This window comes from Physcomitrium patens, chromosome 5, assembly GCF_059467195.1.
Source record: "Physcomitrium patens ecotype Gransden chromosome 5, ASM5946719v1, whole genome shotgun sequence".
Classification (NCBI taxonomy): Eukaryota; Viridiplantae; Streptophyta; class Bryopsida; order Funariales; family Funariaceae; genus Physcomitrium; species Physcomitrium patens.
The window spans coordinates 6,562,570-6,584,631 of record NC_143414.1 but is presented as its reverse complement, the minus strand read 5'-3'; the positions used below and the strand labels follow the sequence as shown (position 1 = coordinate 6,584,631).

The following is a 22,062-nucleotide window of genomic DNA, read 5'->3' as shown; positions in this document are numbered from 1 at the left end:
ACAGGTGAAAATCATCAAAAGCATACATAAACTTTTAGGTGAATACACGTTTAACATGGTAGATAAACATAGGGGAAATGCAACAAAAAGAATACTTGTACACATCCTCAGTATAGATATATATATCAAAAGAAACAAATGAACATGGATAAACAATTGGGAGTCAACATTCTAACCGACACGAGGTTTTTATTCTCGTTTTTGTATGTACAGACATAAACTGGGTCCTACAAAAATTCGATACATAAACCTGCAATCTGTGCCACGCCAGTTCAGGTCTGTATTTGCAAAAACGTGTGGCCAAAGCAAGAGAAGCCCTCTTTACCGATTTAATAGTTCAAGAGCAGCAATACGTTGACGAATGACATGAAATGTTTGCGACGCAGACCACCCACTGCCGTATAATTTGACTTTCCTCCTCGGATTCTCATGCACTTGTACTTGGAAATCCATCATTTTTCAATTGGTTTAGATGCTGGAATTGACCTTTGCTACTGTAGCCATCCCCTCTGACAAGATGGGCTAGTCTTTTTGCGCTTTGGTTGGGCTGCGACACTGTGAAAGGACTGCGTCATTTGGGGTGTGGGATCATCGGGTGGTGGTGGGATCAATGCCTTTGTGCATTGAGGAAGCCGCCTCTTGGGCTGCTTGAAGCTGGAGCGCCCGCGTCTGTAATTCTCGGTAGTGTAGTTTTTTTGGTTTGATGCAGTCTTGGAGAAGGCGTTGTTTTGGATATGGAGGCGTAATTAGCGACGGAATGCAGAGTCTTTTGTGATCAGATCGCATAGTTTCTTGATTGTATCTGCGCCAACGTGTGTGAAATGCTTGTCGGTTGACTTGAGGTTCTTTGGCTAATATAGTCTTGTCCGTTTTTTGCTCGTGTCTACAGACAGGAGTATTCCCATAGAGTTCAAGTTGTGCTTCCCCCTACCCTCCTTGGCATCGTCACTTCTAGGAGAACAAGTACTCAACCAAGGACAAAGCTTAGAATTCAGGACTTTCCAGGTAGCGAGGCAGGCCAGAGCATAATTGGGGCGATGGACTCAGTCAGAAGTGTAATATCTGATGCAGAAATCGCTTATAATTTGCAGTTGATTGAATTAGCTGATCCTTCCCCAGAGCCTTCCTCGCGAAATGACCAAGGGTCTTCCTGGAATCAAGCATCTTTGTCCACGAGTTGGTCTGTCGTGGGATCCCCAACACAAAAACGCAGTTCAGGTGCCTTTAACACTGTAAATCTCGTTCTCGGAACTTGATTTCTCTTTGAGCTTTTGTCTTTCTTGAACATGAAGATGAAAATTGAAAAGTGAGTCTTTATTTTGGTGCAGAAGTCCTTCCCGCACCACTAGCTGATACTGATGTGGATGCGTTGTGCTTGTCTACCTCAGAACTCGACCTAAAACAAAAAGAAGGTTCCCAGTCTCGGATTACAGAAAGTGATAATACGAACATTACTTTTGACAACGAACTCTTCTTTGAAATTGAATGTGATATATGTACGGAATTGCGGCCTCACACGTCATTCATTAGCACTTCCGGTAAGTCTCAGAAGCACGGGGATACATGCACCATGAACCAAAATGCACGTTTGATACATATGAGCTGGAGGTATGCCTTTGTTCAAGTAATTTGTAAACAAGTGAGAGGACTTCGTTAGAGTATGATCTGTTTCTCTGTAGACGTAATGAGAGAACAATTTTCCGTATGGTGCTGTTTGACAGGGTGCCAACATGAGTATTGCATTGATTGTTGCAAGAAGCATGCGGAAATGAAGATCTCGACCGGAAAGGCTCAGATTCCATGCCCTCTCCCCGATTGCGGGCACTCGTTCGACATTGACCAGTGCAGTGACCTGCTCTCGAAACAGAGCCTTGAGATTCTTAATACGCGACAAACGGAATTTGCCATCCCATCGTCGCAGAAGGTCTACTGCCCCTTCAGTGGTTGTTCGACATTGATGGAGAACTCTAATGGCATCAGCTCTGTTTACAAGGAGAGATTTGTAGAATGCGGTTCATGCCACCGTGGATTCTGTGTCAAGTGCAACGTTCCATGGCACGCGGACATGACTTGTGCTCAGTATCGAGCAGAGATGGGAAATGTACTCGAAAATGGAGATGAGAAACTTAAAGACCTAGCCCAGAGACAGAAATGGCAGGTTTGCAAAGTGTGCCAGCGGTTTATCGAGCTCGCAGAAGGGTGCTACCACATGACTTGTTTGTAAGCAACTTCTCTCCCTTGGAGATTTGAACGGCTATCCTCGAAATAGATAAAGTTTGCACTTTATGACTTGGTTTTGTTGTTCGTCTGCAGATGTGGCAATGAGTTTTGCTATACCTGTGGAGCCAAGTGGAGCAATGGGCGAGCCAGCTGTAACTGCAAACTCTTTGATGAGGAACACATCGTGACGCCTAGAAGGCACGGACCAAGAGTGAGGCCAAGAGTGTAATCTATGTACCTACAATCTTTGGTGGAACCGACAGTTTTCGGACAGTTTTTGATGTCCTTGGTAACAACTCAAGACAGCCCTTTGTTTAGTAGATGGAGTTCCACTGGATAGAGAAGCATAAAAGAAGGGCTAACCTTAAATCCTCTGCATTAGGGCAGTTGGGAAGTTGCAGAGTACGCCCACTATGCTTAAGGAGATTCACATTTTGAGTTAGGCTTGTGGAGTTTCCTACATGTTAGATTAACTGTACAAAAAATCAAAGTGAGGTTTCAGCCTACATTTGTTCCTTGAATAAATAGCATGTCTACTAAAAAATTAGCAATCGTACAATCACCTACAAAGTTCCATCACCAAGAATTTTTCAGGGAATTTGTTTATCTATTTATCAAGTTATCTTTTGTAAAAGTGGTTATTGTTTGTAAACAAACATTTTCATTAGCCATAATCATTAGATTAATAAAAAGTAGGTGCATACGCAATAACTAGTTTTTTTAGATTCTACAATGTTGTATAAGGCCATTCTTGGATCTATTCTTGTTGATGCCATCATATCTTGCCTAGTAAGCACATATCCAACAAGTCCACCAAGCTTCTTAATCTAAACTTATTATAACAATTGTAAAGCATAACTTTAGTTTTATCTTTCTAAAAATAGCTACCAATGAGAACTTGCTTATTATCATAACTTCCCTGGTAATATTCACCTATTTACATATATGCATGTTTAAATTACAATCTTCCATTTATTTCTTTCTTTAATACATACCAAGTTGTATATTCCTCATAGATCTATTTTTGTATAAATCTTAGCTTTAATTAATTGATGAAGAAGTTCAAATATCAAAGATAGAGGATACCTATTCTTAATGGTAATCTTCTTGAATCCTTGATAATTCACATACATCCGCAATAATTCATCTTTTTTCTTTTCAAATAAGATAAGAAATCTCATTGGAGATTTTAAATAGATTATAAAATTCATAACTAAGTTCTCATCAATATATTCCTTTAATTTAGCTAATTTATTTTGTGATAAACTATGAATTGGTTTAAATGAAGACTATCTCCTAAAAGTCATTTGAATAATCATAAGGACAATGTTTAAGAAGGATATTTGCATTTCAAAAAAAGATATTTTAATAGTCAATATTAAGCTTTTTAAAAATATCTTAATAATCTTATTATTAGCTAAAAATACTATTTGAAATAGTTTATCTATTAGAAATAGATGTGTCATAAATGATAAAAGGTAATTCTTTTTTTGTAACATACATGAAAGCTCTTGCACTTATAAATAAGGATTTGATTGTACTAAACTTATAACTTTCTATTTAATTAATCAAATTCTTAAATATAATTTGAAAAAAGTCAAGACTAAAAGAAATCAAATCTATCTAAGAATTATACTTTTTTAGCTATAATTAATCTAAAATTATTAGTTTAGAAGAAGATATAATTATATTCAAATTCACAAAGCTATTATGATCATTTTTTATTACATCTATAGAAAAGCTTTTATAGATAATATTTTTAGGAGACAATGAACAACCATCTATGACTTCTACATATACAATTTTAGTTTTCTTTATTAAAAATATTCTATGTCTTTTAACATGTTGATGCTTTTCAATCTAGTAAGGCAAAAGCTTTGTGATGTTTAGATCTTAAATAAATATCTATTGTAAAATTAAAAAAATAGGGCCTTCACTATGTATAGTACAAGATTTCAATTGCATGATTCCTATTATAGCTAGACAAACTTATTTTTTGACATATTATCTTCTTTGACAATCATACTTGTTATTTTTATGGTTGTATCGCTCCTTTGAATAATGTTAGATAGTGTACTTATGTTCTTTGCAATATAAGTACAATCCTTCTTAATAATGACAAGTCTTTTCTTATTTAATAAGAAGTTTAAAATATATTGTGTCAATTTTTATGTCTTTGACTTTTAAATGTATGTGTTGAAAAGACATTAGTATTGCCATTGAATTGAAAAATGTTAAAGCTTACTTATGCAACTTATAGATTAAAATTCAAAAAGTTGATTGTCATATTTCATAGTAAAATTGATTATTTGATTCAAAGTTTGAAGATTACTTAAGGTCAACATCAATTTTTTTAGATCATGTTATAATTTATAGAAAAATTGATTAATGAGTGTAACATCATCTTACTTGATATTGATTGCAAGTTATCAAAATTGTGAAGCTCATAATATTATTAATTAATTATCTTATCATAAAATATAAATCTTGTTGGTTGTAATATTAATTACATCATATTCTCCATATATGGATCAAAACTCTACTAAAAAAGCCTCCAAATTATTAAATATTAGATTATATTATTTTAAAATAAATAAAAATCATGATAAAGTAAAACCTGAAAGTAGTGTTCTAATAAACTTTACTTGTAATCATAAAGTTGAATAGCTTTGAGATTGAAGTTTAAATACAAATTATACTTAGTTGATGAATCCTCAAAACTTTAATCTGTACCATTCTAATCTTTATTTTAATAATATTTTTTATAATAACATAATATAAAAGAAGATATTTCATATCGTTTAAGAAAAATAAAATAAAAGACTTAGAAAAAAAGAGAAGTCTAAGAATAATATCAGTTTAGAAATAAGTGATCTACAACTTCTAATATGTTTATGTCTTATAAAAATAAAAAAAAATAAAAAAAATAGTAATCTACTCTTAATCAAGAAAAAACAAAGCTTTGATATTGTAATTATATTCTTGTCAATCTATTAAAGACCAATACTTAAAAAATGTAAGTAAAGAAATAAATCATTTTTTAAAAAATAAAATAAAATAAAATGATTAAATATATATAGAAAGAGAATAACTATTACTAATTATTATGAAATTATTGACTCTTCAAACTATATTAAAAGCAAGAAGAGAATTAACAAGGATAAAGAAGATCTCATTTTTGTCTCTATATATACTATCTAACTAAGAGCTATGTAGTGTTGATCTATATGACCTCTAACATAAGTCCAACCTATATACCACATATCTAATATATAAGATAATTTTCTTTTCCATATGTCCAACTTATATTACAAGTGGCCAACTTGTTGGCTAAATTTTTAACCTATTAATTGCCTATACATACATATAAAGATAAAGTTGCATCTATGAAGTTTTTTTAGTAGATATTATCAAATTTATATATCTTTATATTTTTTTATTTACTTATACTATTTAGATAATAATTGGAATAAAAATGTATATCCATGGGAAGCTCTCAAATTTTAAAAAAATATGTTCTTATATTAAAATTTTAAAATACTTTCTTTATAAAAAAAATCACTAATTTTTTTTCTTTTAAAATACTCTTCACTTCACTTCTAACATGTATCATAAGTTCTATGGATAGTATAAACTTCTAAAATAAGATTTATTACTTTTAAATCACTTTTATGCTTACAAATCACATCTTAGCACTATATGAGGTCTTATAAAAATCTTAAGCTTCTATAACACTTCAAACTACAAAATTTATCCATTAAAGATCTAACTTAATAAGAAATCACAACACAAATATTCTAAAACATCTCTTTTATATATAAAATAAGCATCTAAATCAAAATATATTTAATTGTAAGAAAATTAAAATTTAAAAATAAATTCAGATTCAAATTTAAAATAATAAGATTTTAAATCCTAAAATTAAATATAATAAGATGATTTACTCTTCATAACAACAAAAAAATTTAAAAACTTCAAAAATCATAAATAAATATCAATATATCTATAACCTATTGAAAAAAATATATGAAGTTTCAAAATTTAACTATAATAAATAGCCATATTAATTAGTATATTTACTTATATATATAGAATTAAATGGATGTAAATAAAAATAAGTTAAATTATTGATATCTTATTAGAAATCTTGCTAAAAGCTATGTGGATTTTACACATTTTTATAAGTGATTGATAGGTTAATAACTTGATGAATAAGTTGGCCACATGTTGCATATTTAGCCACTTATATTACAAGTTGGCCAAATGCCATATATGTCAAAAACTTATTCTACAAATTAAATATGTGTCCTGCTAATTAAACACATGTCATATGACATATAAGATATCACCACATAGTTCTTTAACATATTGTATATATAAAGGCAAGAATAAGGCCTTTCTCATTCTTATCAATATTTTTCTTATATTCTTTCTTAATTCAAGATTTCTTAGTCCGTTAAGCATTTAGCAATAGCCATTAAAGTTTTAATTTTATATCTAACTTTTAGTTTTCTACTTTCTCTCTTTTAATGATGTATAAGTATATTATTTTTTAAATTTTGTGATCTGCTTCATCTCCTTGACATAAAAATGTACGTAAGATAAATAATGAAGGATTTCTTTTTTTAAGTGATTTACTACTAAGTTGTTGGAGATTGACTATTTTGATGTATGTAGATTTATAAAGACTATAAGTTTAAAAGAAGTCATGTATTTTTTCACTTGCTTTGATGATTTTTTTTTTAAATATATATATTTATATTTATAAATCAAAAAGTGAGTATTTTGGAGGATTAAGGAATTTAAAACTCTTGTTGAAAAATAAAGTGAAGCTAAAATTAAAATACTATATACAAAAAATAGAGATAAATATTTATTTAATCAATTTAATATTTATACAAAGAATAAAGAAATTGCAAGATAAATTGTAATTCTATATACTCTAGAATAAAATAATGTTGCTAAAAGAATAAATTATACTCTTGTAGGAATAGAAAAGAGCATGCTTTATGTTTAAAATTTTGATTTTGAATTTTGAGGTGAAGTTATTTTTAATACTATTTATATAAGATTTAAGTATCCAATAAGTGTTCTTACATCAATGACATGACAATAAGCTTAGAATAAGAAACTACTTTGCATTTTATATATATGAAGATTTATAGAGGCATTGCATATGTAAAGATATCAAATTATAAGACATTAAAACTTAATACAAAAGGTATATAATATAAATTCTTGGATATTATAAAAGTACTAAGGTAAACATACTAACAAGTTTAAATAGCACAAAAATCATTTATAGTTTTGATGATGATTTTTTTGAGTACAAAAGTACTTATAAGCACTTAGAAATGTATCTAAGTAGAAGAAAAATGGATTTTTAGACGAGTTCTTAAAAATAAATAAAATAAAGTAATAAAATTAAATAAAGAATCTAACATCTCTAAAGAGAAGGATATATTAATTGAAAAGACTAATAAAGAGTATTAACTAATAAGAAAAAATATGATATATAAAGATTATTCTTCCATTGAGAAGATATTGTGAAGGACAAGAACTTGATAAAGACAAATAAATAAGTGAGACTTCTCTCAAAGAAAGATGACAAAATAGAAATAACTTAATATGTATATTAAGAAAGAAATCCAAATTGATATTGCCAAAAGACAAGAAAACTAGAGACCTTTGAAACTACACTAGAAGTAAGAAAAGAGTTGACAAAAGTGAAGAAGGCTTCACTCTTGTCTCTATATATATTATCTAACAAGGGGCTATGTGGCCATGTTCTATAGGACCTTCAATATGTGTTGACTTTTTAGGATACATGCCTTGACTTACAAGGCAAGTTTTTCTATGTGTGGGCTATATAATTAGCTTGGTCTTCAAGCTAATAACATATGTGGTACATGTCTAACTTATTGACCACGTTTCAAATCCAAAAAATCAATTAAAGACACCTATAAAGTTAAAGTAGAGTCTATGAAGCTTTTAAAAAGCTTCTATAGTAAATATTATAAAATTAACTTACTTCTACCTATTCTTACTTACTTCTACGTATTTATACATGTAATTACTAGCTTTCATGCTTAAGTCCGTGACATTACCTCTTCCTTTTAGAAACGAGTTCTATGAGGAGCAATCATCATATATTGAGGAAATCTATGATGCGACAAATTCTATTTGCCACATACTTAAATCTTTATTCTCTTTGAAGATAATTGATAGGGCCTCTCAACCATCAATAGTGTCTTATACGAGGGTGGGAAGACCGCCTAGTTATTTGATCATTATTTAGGCCTTCATAACTTCCTTCAAATAAAACATTTGGAATACCATCAGGAATTGTTCCTACCTCTAGTAAAATCACCAAACATCAAGAGTCTCTTCCAAGGTCGTGATATCAAACGCATTGTATCTTGCCATCTATTCGAGGAAGAACATGTCTTTCTTAAGGATCTTCATCTCGATTGCATCATCTTTAAGGTTGTGACTATCGTAATGTCTCATCCAACAAGTAAGCAAATGAAGGCTCTTGAGTCTAATCCGCTGGTTATTAGTTCTCCATCTCCTCGGTGTCACAACTACAAAGAAGCTACAAACAAAGATTTAGAGTAGAATTTTATCTTGCTTAGATCTTGTTTCTTTTATAAGGAAGGTTTTTATCTTGATTTTGATGGATATCATCGATGAAAAGCCTCGACCGCCTTTGCTACATTTGCAAGATTCTTTATTGGCTCCCATGTACGTTCACTAATATCATATCCATGCCAATCGACGAGATATTTTAATTTATTTTGGCGTCGTCTTAAATCTAAGACTTCTTCTACTTCAAATTCTTCATTATTATCCACTTCTATAGGAGGACGTAGAGCTTGTCTTCTTTTTGATATGTTCATTGTCTTGTATGGTTCAAGAAGAAATATGTGGAATACTGGATGAATTTTTATTGACTCCGATAGATATAAACGATATACAACTGGATTGATTTATGCATAAATAGAAAATGGTCCAAGCCTTTGATAGTCCAACTTGTCACAAGGACAAGTGGTCTTGATATTGCGATGAAATAACCATACCTTATCACCCATGTGGAATGGTGGTTGTTCTTTTTGATAGACATCCGCATTGATATTTTGTGGTTCTTGAGATTCTTTTAATTATGCCTTCATCGTTGCATGTAGCTCTGACAAATAAATTATCAAATCTTTTACAGCAAGATTATCAACTTTTGAAAAGTCAAAAGTATCAAGTCATGGATGATAACCATAATTGACAAAGAAAGGTGTTTATTTTCTAGAAGAATGTATCGTGTAATTAGAAGCAAAATTCTACCAATGGCAAAAGGATTGTCCAATCATCTTGTTGGTAGTTGATGATACATCTTAAATACTACTCCAAATCTTGATTAACATGCTCCGTTTGTCCATCAATTTGAGGATAGAATATCGAAGATAATTTTATATCTACTTTTAGAATCTTAAAAAGAGTCTACCAAAATCTTGATACAAACTAAGTTCTCCTATTTGATATAATATCCTTGAATAATCCATAATAGTGATAGATGTTGTCTAGAAAGAGCTTAGCTGTTTCTTCACATGTGATAGATTTTGTATATGGTACAAAATGTGCCATCTTGGTAAAACAATCTACTATCACGAATATAGAGTCATAATCATCTGAAATTGGACGATCTGTGATGAAATCCATAAAAACAGAAGACCATGGTTATTCTGGAATAGGTAATGGTTGAAGAAGTCTATAAGGTCAATGATGAGGAGTTTTTATTAAAGAAACATAATAAGTAAGACACAAGTAAGTAGAAATCAGCAAGGTTAGACACAAGAAAAGTGTGGAATGAGATACCTCTCACTTCCAACATCCTTTACTTATAGATAGAGGTTACATCAATTTTAGCTAATATTCAATTTACTTTCATCCAACTAAACCCTAGCCACTACTTCAAACCCTAGCTGCCACCTGTAATCCTAGCTCCCACTTAAAACCCTAGCTGCCACCTTGATAACTTTCCTTCATCTTTTTGCTATCCTTTGACCATAAGCAACTTATCTAAGATAATATCTTTTATCTTCTAACTTAGCCTCAATTTACTTTAACACTCCCACTTTGCTATTGATCAAAGGCTAATAAATCTAATCCCTTTATCAATTTGTAATGTCTATCCTTCACCAATGCTTTTGTGAACAAATCAGCAAGCATGTCTTCCCTTGCACAATATTTCATGTCAATTACTCCTATCTCAATCTTCTTCCGTATGAAGTGATGTTGAATGTCAATGTGATTTGTCCTTGAATGATGCTTTGGATTCTTGGTAAAAGCAAGGCATTCTTGATTATCACACTTCATTGGAGTTGCTTCCAATTGCACAAGTCCAATGTCTTCTAAAACTTGTCTTAGCCATATTGCCTCTATTGCACCATGACTTGCTGCTATGTATTCCGTCTCCATTGTAGACCTTACAATTGTCAATTGTTTCTTACAATTCCATGAAATTTCTCCCACTCCAACAAAGAAGACATATCCCATTGTTGACCTTCTATTATTCGCATCTCCAGTCCAATCCACATCACAATATCTATGCAATGTAATACTATCACCTCTAAGACAAAATTTGAAGTTCAAAGTGCCTTTTAAGTACCCCAAGTTCCTCTTAATGGGTGTCCAATGCATTGGTCCAGCCTTTGACATGTGTTGACTCACAACACTCATTGCATATGTAAGATCCACCCTTATATCAACCATTGAATATATAAGTGAGCCTACTGTTACCTTGTATGGAACATCTTTCATTTCTTCTTCAATTTCAGCAAATTCCTCATCTGTGAGCTTCATCAACTTCAAATTTCCCTCCAATGATGTTCCAATGAGCTTCCACTCCTCCATGTTGAACCGTTTCAACACTTCTTCAATGTACTTCTTTTGGCTCAATATAATGATCTTCTTAGCTCGATCTCTCACAAATTCCACTCCTAAGCAATAGTGGAGCTCTCCCATATCACTCATTTCAAATTCTTTTGCTAACTTTGCGTTCAACCAATCCATCTTTTTCAAAGTATTGGTCAAAATGATCAAATCATCAACATAAAGAATAAAAATCAGCAAGAAGGCTTTTGATTGCATCACATACATGGAATGATCAGCTTCACTCCTTACAAATCTTTCATTCACAAAGAAGATGTCGATACGTTGGTACCATGCCCTTGATGATTGCTTGAGCCCATACAAGGATTTCTTCAATTTTCGCACAAGGTATTATTTGCCTTCTTCAACAAATCCTTGAGGTTGATCCATGTAGATGTCTTCTTCCAATTCTCCATTTAAAAAGCCATCTTCACATCCATTTGGTGCATCTCCAAGTCCATTGCTGCCCCAATTGCCACAATGGTTCTAATGGTGGTGAATTTGGCCACGGGAGCAAATGTCTCATTGAAATCAACACCAACAACTTGTGAGTAGCTTTTGGCAACCAATCTTATTTTATACCTCACAACATTGCCCATTGCATCCCTCTTTGTTCTAAATACCTACTTACAACCAATTAAACCTCGATTTGGTAGAAGTTGAGTCAATTCCCATGTTCCATTATCCATGAGTGATTTGTACTCTTCTTCTATAGTATTCTACTACTTCATAGCATCCGTAGACTTCATTGTATCACATAAACTCAATAGATCAGTAAGAAATGTAACATTGGCATGTTCTTTACTTACTTGAGGTAAAATATGGTCCTTCCACCATTCACCACGTTGTTTTCTATCTCTCAAAGGATATCTCCTTTCATTTCAAGAAGACTCAACTTGTTGCATTCTATGGTCACCTCCAACCTTCTTTTCTTTTGAAGATAGTCTTTTGTCATTCAAAGATTCATAATCCTCATCACCATCATCATCAACATCTTCATGCTCTTCATTGCTAGTCTTAGCAATTGTAGAGGCCTTCTTGTCTACCTTCTTTATCTCTTCATCTTCATTTCTACCTTTATAACCATCATTGTCTTTGTCTTTTTCCTTCTTTGCTGAATTTGAAGATGTGTCCACAAACAAACCATTACTCCCACTTGGACACGTCTCGAAGTGCTCACAAGCACTCTTGTGTTCCAAAAACTCAACATCATGACTTTTGATGAATTTTTTAGTCTCCAAATACATGAGCCTATAAGCCTTTGTATCTTCACAATATCCAACAAACACACATTTTGTACCTTTTGCATCAAATTTTGATCCCATATAATCTGGTATCTTTGCATATGCTATGCATCCAAAGGTCCTCTTGTGAGAAACATAAGGTTTTTTTCCACTCCAAGCTTCTTCCGGCATCATTGATGTAAGTGTACTTGTAGGACACCTATTTCTTGTGTATACTTCATTCACCACTGCTTCTGTCCAAAATTCATGTACGAGGTGTTGTGTATGAAGCATACTCCTTGCTATCTCCACGATGGTCCGATTTACTCTTTCAGCAACTTCATTTTGTTGTGGAGTGTAAGGAGTGGAGGTTTGTCTTGTAATACCATGCAACTTTAAGAAATCATTGAATTGCTTTGACATATACTCACTTTCATTGTTTGTATGTAATACCTTGATTTTACATTCACATTGCTTCTTCATAAGTGCCTTAAATTCCTTAAATCTTGTACAACACTCACTCTTTGCTTTGAGGATAAAAATCCATATTTTCCATGAAAAGTCATCAATAAATGTGACAAAATACCTTGCACCTCCTATTGATGGCATCCTCATAGGTCCACAAACATCAGAATGGACAATCTCCAATAATTTGGTTGCACGTATTGCAACTCTACTTCAAAATGAGGCCCTTAGTTGTTTGCCTTGAATACAACCTTTACAAGCAAGTGTCATAGCATTGTGGCTTATATGACTAAGATCTAAGCCCCTTACCATGGATTGGAGCTCTTTCATGCTCTTAGGATTCAAATGACCAAGGCGTTGATGCCAAATGCCAAACTTGTCTTGATCTTGAAGAAATTCAATAAATGCCGCCACTTCAACTCCATTTACCATCTTACACTTGATGAAGTAGAGGTTTCCATATCTAAAGCCTTTTACAATATAATCTCCTTTCAATGTCTTCACAAAACACCCATCAAATTACACTTTAGAATCATGTAAAACAAGTTTACTCATCGAGAAGAGGTTTTTCTTCATCTTTGGCACAGTTACGACGTCCTTCAATTTGATCCTCTTGGTTCGACCTTTCACAACAATCTCAATAACAATGGAGTTCATTCCAATTGCATGAAGATATTTGCTGTTGAAATCTCTTCATAAGTATCAAATGAATACTTGTATGGAGTCATGTACTTGGTGGCACCAGAATCAATGATCCACTTGGACATGGCAACCATGGAAGTGCCTTCACTTGCCATGAATGTATAATCATCACCTTTATATTCATCACGTGCATTGTTTACACTTTCTCTATTTCATTTCTTAGCCTTATAGCAATTTCGAGCAAAGTGACCTGGTTTTCCACAAATGAAGCAAGTTCTCACATTGTCACGTTGGTTAGGATGACTTCCCTTGTTTAGCCTTGAAAAGAGAGCCAAATTCTCATTTTGGGATTTTTTTTCTTTTCTCTTGGTCACTTCATGGACAAGTCTCGCCATGATATAATTCATTATGAGTTCTTTTACTTTGATAGATTCCAATGCCACAATAAGGTAGTTGTAGGACTCGGAAAGGCTCATAAGCAAGGTCATGACAATATCACTCTCTTCTAAATGCTTGTCAACAATAGCAAGATGATTAGCAAGGGCTTTTATTTTGTTGACATGAGCCATGAGGTCTTTACCTTCTTCCATCTTGCAAGTGAAGAATTTCCTCTTTGTGTAGATGATATTGGAAAAGTTCTTACTGTCATATATATTGCAAAGAGTCTTCCATGCTTCTACTAGTCCTTTATAGGAGATGATGTGAGAAAAGTTGGCTTCATCTAAATTAGTAGCAATCATGCCAAAAGCCTTCTTTTCACATCTTGTGAAGTCCTTCCTCTCTTTAGCATCAGCATGCAATGTCGTAATGTGTGAAGTCTTGCTTGAGAATGCTCCGGGCACCTGGCTGTAGAAGGAAGAATAGAAATTGCGATAACAAAATCCTAAATAGAATACTAATAATGCTCTAATTAGATTATAATAATGATAAATAAATATAATCAAATTCAAAACAACTCAAAGAAATTTCAAACAAACAATAAAATTCTTAAAGAAATATTAGAATGATCACAAATTTTACTCAAATATATGTCAATTCAAGCATAATTTAATTCTAGTTAAAATCCTATTGAATTTCACTCAACTTTAGACCAAACCTAATTAAATCTTAAATCCTAATAATTCCTAAACTCTAAGTCAAATCCTAAAAAAATCTTAAATTAAATTGTATTCTAAACCCTAAACCCTAAACCAACCCTAAATCAAATCCTAAACCAAACCCTAATCCAACCCTAAATCTTAAACCAAACCTTAAATCAAATCCTAACCAAACTCTAATCCAAATCTTAAATCAAACCCTAACCAAACCCTAAACCCTAATCCAAACCCTAATCCAACTCTAAACTCTAATCCAAATTCTAAACCCTAAACCAAACCTTAAATCAAACCCTAACCAAATCCTAGTCCAAACTCTAATCCAAATCCTAAATCAAACCCTAACCAAATCCTAAATCAAACCCTAACCAAATCCTAATCCAAACCCTAATCCAAATCCTAAACCCTAAACCAAACCTTAAATCAAATCCTAACCAAATCCTAATCCAAACCCTAATCCAAATCCTAAATCAAACCCTAACCAAATCCTAAACCCTAATCCAAACCCTTAACCGAACCCTAGCCAAACCCTAACCAAACCCTAAACCCTAATCCAAATCCTAATCCAAACCCTAATCCAAATCTTAAACCGAACCCTAGCATAATCCTAATCCAAATCCTAGTAATTCCAATGACAGATTTAAACCTCAATATCTAATGAATAAACCGTTGATCTCAATTCAAAATTTGCAAACTTCTTAAAAATCAAGTTCAAAATAAGCAAAAAAATTTTAAAAAGGATCGGAGTTACCAAATTGACGAAAACCTCAAAAAAATGTTCGGGTGTTAGCTGGCATCCTTCTCTAATCTTTATGCCAACCTTCCAGAGCCAATTTCTCTTCTTTGCGCCAGTCGATTGGTTTCAAATTTCTCATGGACATAGGAAAACAAGTCTAATATCCTCTTATATAAGTTTTACTCCAATCCAACTAGTAGATTGCATAAAATCTTAAAAACCCTCACTAGACCTAAAATTTTACATTCTCAGACCTTGACTCACTTAAACCTCAATATCTCTCAGTTCAACCGTTAGATCAAGCTCAAATTCACAACATGTATTTAACACAACTATAACCATAAATCCAAAAAAATTCACCCGTAGATCTGCAACAGAACTTTCGAAATCACTCAAAACATAAACCATATTTTATTTCATAAAACCCAAGTCATCCGAAAAAAAAACTCAACTTTGCAAAGCTCTTACAAATTCATATCAACTCCAAATCACAAAAATTAATGCCCATAGAAACCCTATCCAACCTTCTCTCCAACTCCACTCTCCGATTTGCCAAAGAGTTCCGGAGTCGTCATCGAGACTCGGTTTTGTGCCTCAGGGTCTGATTTCGACCCTGGTTCATAACTGGCCCTCTCCGGGTATCAATATCTAGTTTTTATAAATAACTTTTTTCTAGAATTTACTCTTAACTTTCTTCTAAAGATTCCTATATCATTTATTTTTCCAATCTACTTTGATTTGCCTTACTTATGGTACTACAAAGTAAGTAGAAGTCACCTTTCTAAAAACAGCATTGATACCTTTTAATTTTTCTACCCCTTTGGCTATTAACTATATTTTTCTAAGATAATTTTTTCTAATACTTTGAACTAAGATCTCTTAAATTATAATAATCTCCACACTCTTTTACCTATTAATCGTGTTACATCACGACAGCATGCTTGGAGGCTCTTCACTTTCATCTACAATGTCCCAAAGGTCCAAAGACGCCAACAAAAGCTCCATTTTGACCTTCCAATGGTAGAAATTGTCACCTCTAAACTTCTCAATCACTCTCAAACCTTCATCCTCACTTAAAGCCATGTCTTAGAAGAGGTCTATTAAAAAATATCAAAAAAAAAAGTCTCTATGTGCTTAAAATCACTAAAACAATTTTGTACTAGCAAAATCTCAGAATGCCCTCTTGTGAACAAATGAATTTTTCTTCACTCCAAACACTCCCAAATCAACTCTTTAAGCTTCTTATAAGTATGTGAACTCCAATCAACCTCACCATCAAGTTCTTCCACTCATAAAATTCACTTTCTCACCACAAAATCAAGGACACTATCAAGATCTTTGTATAAGGTCTTAATCACTCAATCCTAGGAGTTAAGAACCTTCAAACTAATGTAAGAGAACTATAAGGCCCAAATCAAAACCTCTACAAGTCAAAACACAAGATTAGATCATACAATCTCTAACATCAGTAAACACCATAAGATCTATTCCACACAAGAGCAACAACCAGTAAATGACTTCAACTTACTTGAATAGCACAACAAAGTGTATATGGATCCTCAATCTATTGAAGAAACACAATAAGTAAGACACAAGTAAGTAGAAATCAGCAAGATTAGACACAAGAGAAGTGTGGAATGAGATACCTCTCACTTCCAACACCCTTTACTTATAAGTAGAAGTTACATCCATTTTGGCTACAATTCAATTTAATTTCATCTAACTAAACGGTAGCGGCCACTTTAAACCCTAGCCGCCACCTATAACCCTAGCCGCCATTTAAAATCCTAGTTGCCACCTTGATATTTTTCCTTCATCCTTTTGCTGCCCTTTGACCATTAGCAACTTATCTAAGATAATATCTTTTACCTTCTAACTTATCCTTAATTTACTTGAATAGTTTTTGATCTTGAGCAAACATCACAAGATTGTACAAAATCTTTGACTACTTTTCACATATGGGGCCATCAAAAGTCCTTTGATATTAATTCCAAAGTTTTATTGTATCCAAAATGTCCTGCTGCTAGAAAGTCATAACGAGCTTGAAGAACACATAATCGAGCTGCATCTTTTGGAATATATAGGCGTCCCTTAAAATATACCTTCTCTAATTATTGTTTAAGGTTCCAACCACATAGTCACTATTATAGCTAAATAAATTCGTTTTCTGTCTTGATATCTTCTTTGATCGTTGTACTCTTCATTTTATGGTTGCATCGCTTCTTTGAGTGATGTTGAGTAGTGTGCTTAAGTTTTCTACAATATAAGTAGAATCCTTCTTGATGATGACGAGTCTTTTCTTACTTAGTAAGAGGTTTGAAATATATAATATCAATTTGCATATCCTCTACTTCCGAATGTATGTGTTGAACAGATATTAGTGTTTCCATTAAATTATAGTAACATTGAGGTCTACTTGTACGGTTCTTAGATTGAAATTTAAAAAGGCAATTGTTGTACTTCACAGCAAAGTTAATTGCTTGACTCAATGTTTGAGGATCAGATAAGTTGAATATTAATTTTTTTACCTCATATTGTAATCCATAGGAAAATTGGCTAACAAGTGCATCATCATCTTACTTGATATCAGTTGCAAGTTGTGAAAACTATGAAGTATACAACATTACTAATTGATTGCCTTATCGCAAAATATGGATCTTGATGGTTGCAATACAAATTGCATCATGTTCTCTATACATAAATCGAAACTCTACCAAAAAAGCCTCTAGATTATCCAATATTGGATCTTGTTGTTCAAGAAAAGATAAAAACCATGATAATACTGAACCTAAAAGAAGCGTACCAATGAATCTAACTTACAATCTTGAAGTTAGATAGCTTTGGGGTTGAAGTTCAATCACAAGTTGAACTTAATTGATAAATCTTTTAAATTTTGATTTAGTGCCATCAAACTTCTCAAGTAGGGTAATTCTAGGTTTTTTAATATTGGAAAGACGTTCCACCATAGGAGAAGGGATATGATTTGGTGCAGATGTTGAAGTAGCTCCAATCATTTCTATATCTTTACTTCTTGTCAATCTTGTTGCTCCTTGTGGTAGTAAATTGAGATGATGCATCGCAAGCATTAACTCCCTAAATTGCTCTTACATTTGTACCATTGTACTCTTCATTTCAACAAGTTCTGCCATGATAACACTTAGAAAAAAAAAATATCTAATATCGCTCAAGATAAATAGAAGAGAAGAATTGAAAACAAAGAAAATAATAAAGACAATATTAGTTTAAAAGAGGGTAATCTGCAACTTCTAATATGCTTACGTCTTATCAAGAAATAGGAATAATCCATTCTTAATCAAGATTAGACAAAGCTCTGATATTATAAGTATATTCTTGTCAATCTGTCAAAGACAAGAAGTTGATAAAGACAAATAAAAAAGTGAGACTTCTTTCAAAGAAAGATGAAAATATATAAATAACTAAATATGTATATTAAGAAAGAAACTGGAATGGCTATTGCCAAAAGACAAGCAAACTAGAGTCTTTTGAAACTAGAGTAGAAGCAAGAAAGGAGTTGACAAAAGTGAAGAAGGCTTCACTCTTGTCTCTATATATATTACCTAACTAGGGGCTATATGGCGATGTTCTATAGGACCTCCAATATATGTTGACTTTGTATGACACATGTCTTGACTTACAAGGCAAGTTTTTCTACATGTGGGCCATATAGTTAGCTTGATCTTCAAGCTAATAACATGTGTGGCACATGTCCAACTTGTTGACCACGTTTCTAATCCAATAAGTCAATTAAAGATACCTATAAAGTCAAAGTAGCATCTATCAAGCTTCTAAAAAGCTTTTATAGTAAATATTATAGAATTAACTTACTTTTACCTACTTTTATTTATTTCTATCTATTTATACATGTAATTATTGGCTTACATGGATATGTCCCTGACAGATATATTTTCAAAAAAAAAAACTTTTTAAAGACTATGGTACTTAACAAGAACAACCTTCATTTAGTAAAAAAATACATATCATGAAAGAAAGAAGGTCATTTAGTGAATAATAAAAGAACCATATATTTTTATAAGTAAGTAAAGAAAATATAAATATTATTTTTTTACTAATTTTTTATTTTTTTGTAATACTGTGAAGTTCTAAGATGCAATCAAGTAAGAGAAGGCCATGGAAAAAGAGTACGATTATCTTATGAACAATTGTACATAGAAATTGGCTCTTTTTCCAATAAGTTGATCTAATATTGATTGAAAGTAGGTATTTAGGAACAAAAGAGATGCAATAAATGTGATGATGAAGTATAAGATAAGATTAGTTGCTAAAAAGTACTCACAAGTTGTTGGTATTGTTTTCAATGAGATATTTGTACTAATTGTCAAATTCACCACCATTAAAATTTGTGCAGTAATTGAGGCAATAATGGACTTGAAAATGCTCCAAATAGATAAGTTTTTAAAATATAAAATTACAAGAAGACATCTATATAGACTATTTCTAAATATTTTTACAACAAGGCAATAAACACCTTATGTGCAAGTTGAAGAAAACTTTACATAGACTGAAAAAAATCACAAAGAGCATAATATCAACATATTAATACATTCTATATTAATGAAAGATTTACAAGAAGTGAAGTTGATTATTCCTTCTATATGATGTAATTTAAAGATTTTTTGTTATTTATAATTCTTTATATTAATAATTTAATCATTTTGGCTAACTATATAGAGAAGAAGATTGAATAAAGGCTATATTATAAAATAAAAAGATGAGATAATTGATTTGAAAGAGTTACATTATTATCTTGGTATTGAATTTGTAAAATAATTTGATGATTGCACCATCAAAATGAGCCAAACCAAGTACCTTAAAGAAGTATTGAAAGAATTCAACATGAAGAAGTGCAAATTAATTGCAACATGTCTTGAAAAAAAACTTAAAATTAATAAAATTCATACATGAAGAGTTTGCAAAAGTTGAAGATGAGATGCAAAGTTATTAATACAAGGCACCAATAGGCTCACTTATATATGCAATGGTGGTGATAAGAATAGATCTTGCATTTGATGTGAATGTTATGAAAAAACACATTTCCAAGGTTGAGAATTTGTATTAAGCAACGGTAAAGAGAATCATAATGTATTTAAAAGGCACAAAAGACTTCAAATTATACTTTGGAATAAGACCATTGATTTCTAAGATTGTTGTGATGTATATTAAGCTAAAGATATAAATGATAGAAGATCTATAATATGATATTGGGGTAGGAGCCATCTTATGGAATTACAAGAAACAACCACTCAGTATACAATAAGTTATGATAGTTGAGTATATGGTAGCAAGTCATTACACAATAGAAGCAATTTAGAAAAGACCACTCTTGGAAGACATTAGATTTGTATAATTAGTGGCAAATCCAATTATGTGTGATAATCAAAGGTATTTTGTATTTGCCAAAAATCCAAAGTATCATTCAAGAACCAAATACATTAATATTTAATATTATTATATAAAAAAAAAGATTAAAGATAGTATAATAGATATAAAATATTATATTATAAAAGACATACTTGCTAATACTCTTACAAATATATTGATTAAAGATAGATATCACAAGTTGATAAAAAACATTAAGATTGAAAGCATTTTAATAAATAGCAAAGTTAGAATTTAGAAGATTAGCAAGCCTAAGATTAGTTACTACACTTAGACTTTAATCTTAATTATTTGGTAATGATTATAAGCCAACAAAGACTTAAGTCAAATCACTATAGTAGCAGCTAAATTAAGAAGAATTTGAGATTTGGTTGGATGAAACAAAATAGAACAAAAGCAATTGTAGATGAGGTTCATTTATATTTAATGTAATGATTCTTTTATAAGCAAAGGATATTGGAAGTAAAAATCAACTTACTCCACACTTCTATTTGTATATAATCTTCTTAATTCTAAGTGTTGAAACTTCCTACTTTTCTTATTTTTAATACATATCAATTATTATAAATTAAATTAGACAATCAGAAATATTAATATATATATATATATATATATTTATTATTATTTTTATTAATTTTTAATTTTTAGAGGAAGAAATATAATTTTATCAAAAAAATAATAAAAATAATTAAGCCAATCATTTTATATTTATATTTTATTTATATTTTATAAATTAATATTTTTTTAAATCAATGATTACATTTGAAGGTTTTTTTTTTTTTTCTTTATAATCACATGTTTGAAGATGTATTTTTTATTTTATTTTTTATTAATATATTGTTTTTAAATATATCTTATAAAAAAATTATATATTTAGGCATTTAACTATAATAGTTAATATATTGTTTACATCATTAAAAATTAATGTGAATACAACAAGATTTAATGATTCTACTTGTTTCTATTTATTAAAAACCAAAAAATATTAATAATAATAATGATAATAATAAAAGAGATGATTCACTTATTCAAAAAATAAACTCATAGAATAAGCAAATAGTGAAAGAAAACGACAAACCTTTCCTTGAAAAATGGCTGTGTTCAGGAGTCGACGCTGGCGTCGGAGTGCGTTAGTGCGCGGCAGATGGCGGTGCAGCTCCTCGTCGCCCGCATCGAAGTTGCCAAGCCTTGCGGGCACGCCAGATGTGATGCGGAGCGCGAGCGGCAAATTATCGATCACTACGCCACCTTTGAGTCTGCGCTTCACCGATCACTCCAACCCACGTCATCGTCGCCACCTTCATGGATCGAGCTCAGATTTTCGCATTGCATCGTGCTCGCA

General features: G+C 31.7%; 1 protein-coding gene across 5 annotated transcripts; it reads left to right on the top strand.

Moving 5' to 3' along the window:
- The first annotated feature begins 459 nt into the window (after positions 1–459).
- On the top strand, positions 460–2,764 carry LOC112282213 (E3 ubiquitin-protein ligase RSL1). 5 transcript variants are annotated; one of them, XM_090250349.1, is made up of 5 exons: positions 460–671; positions 890–1,218; positions 1,329–1,538; positions 1,722–2,220; positions 2,314–2,764. In XM_090250349.1, the coding sequence occupies exons 2-5, from the start codon at positions 1,038–1,040 to the stop codon at positions 2,447–2,449; spliced, it is 1,026 nt and encodes a 341-aa protein (XP_090106475.1). In that variant the 5' UTR covers positions 460–671; positions 890–1,037; the 3' UTR covers positions 2,450–2,764. The 5 variants fall into 5 exon arrangements, with proteins under 5 accessions (XP_090106475.1, XP_073390080.1, XP_090106476.1 ...); XM_073533979.2 differs by having other exon boundaries at positions 460–681; XM_090250350.1 differs by having other exon boundaries at positions 470–681; positions 1,389–1,538.
- Positions 2,765–22,062: the final 19,298 nt, after the last annotated feature.

Excerpts from the sequence above, each read along its gene's own strand:
- LOC112282213 (XM_090250349.1), top strand. The coding sequence starts at position 1,038 with ATGGACTCAGTCAGAAGTGTAATATCTGATGCAGAAATCGCTTATAAT. Across the intron at positions 1,219-1,328 it reads AACACAAAAACGCAGTTCAG|AAGTCCTTCCCGCACCACTA; the intron begins GTGCCTTTAACA and ends ATTTTGGTGCAG. Across the intron at positions 2,221-2,313 it reads TGCTACCACATGACTTGTTT|ATGTGGCAATGAGTTTTGCT; the intron begins GTAAGCAACTTC and ends GTTCGTCTGCAG.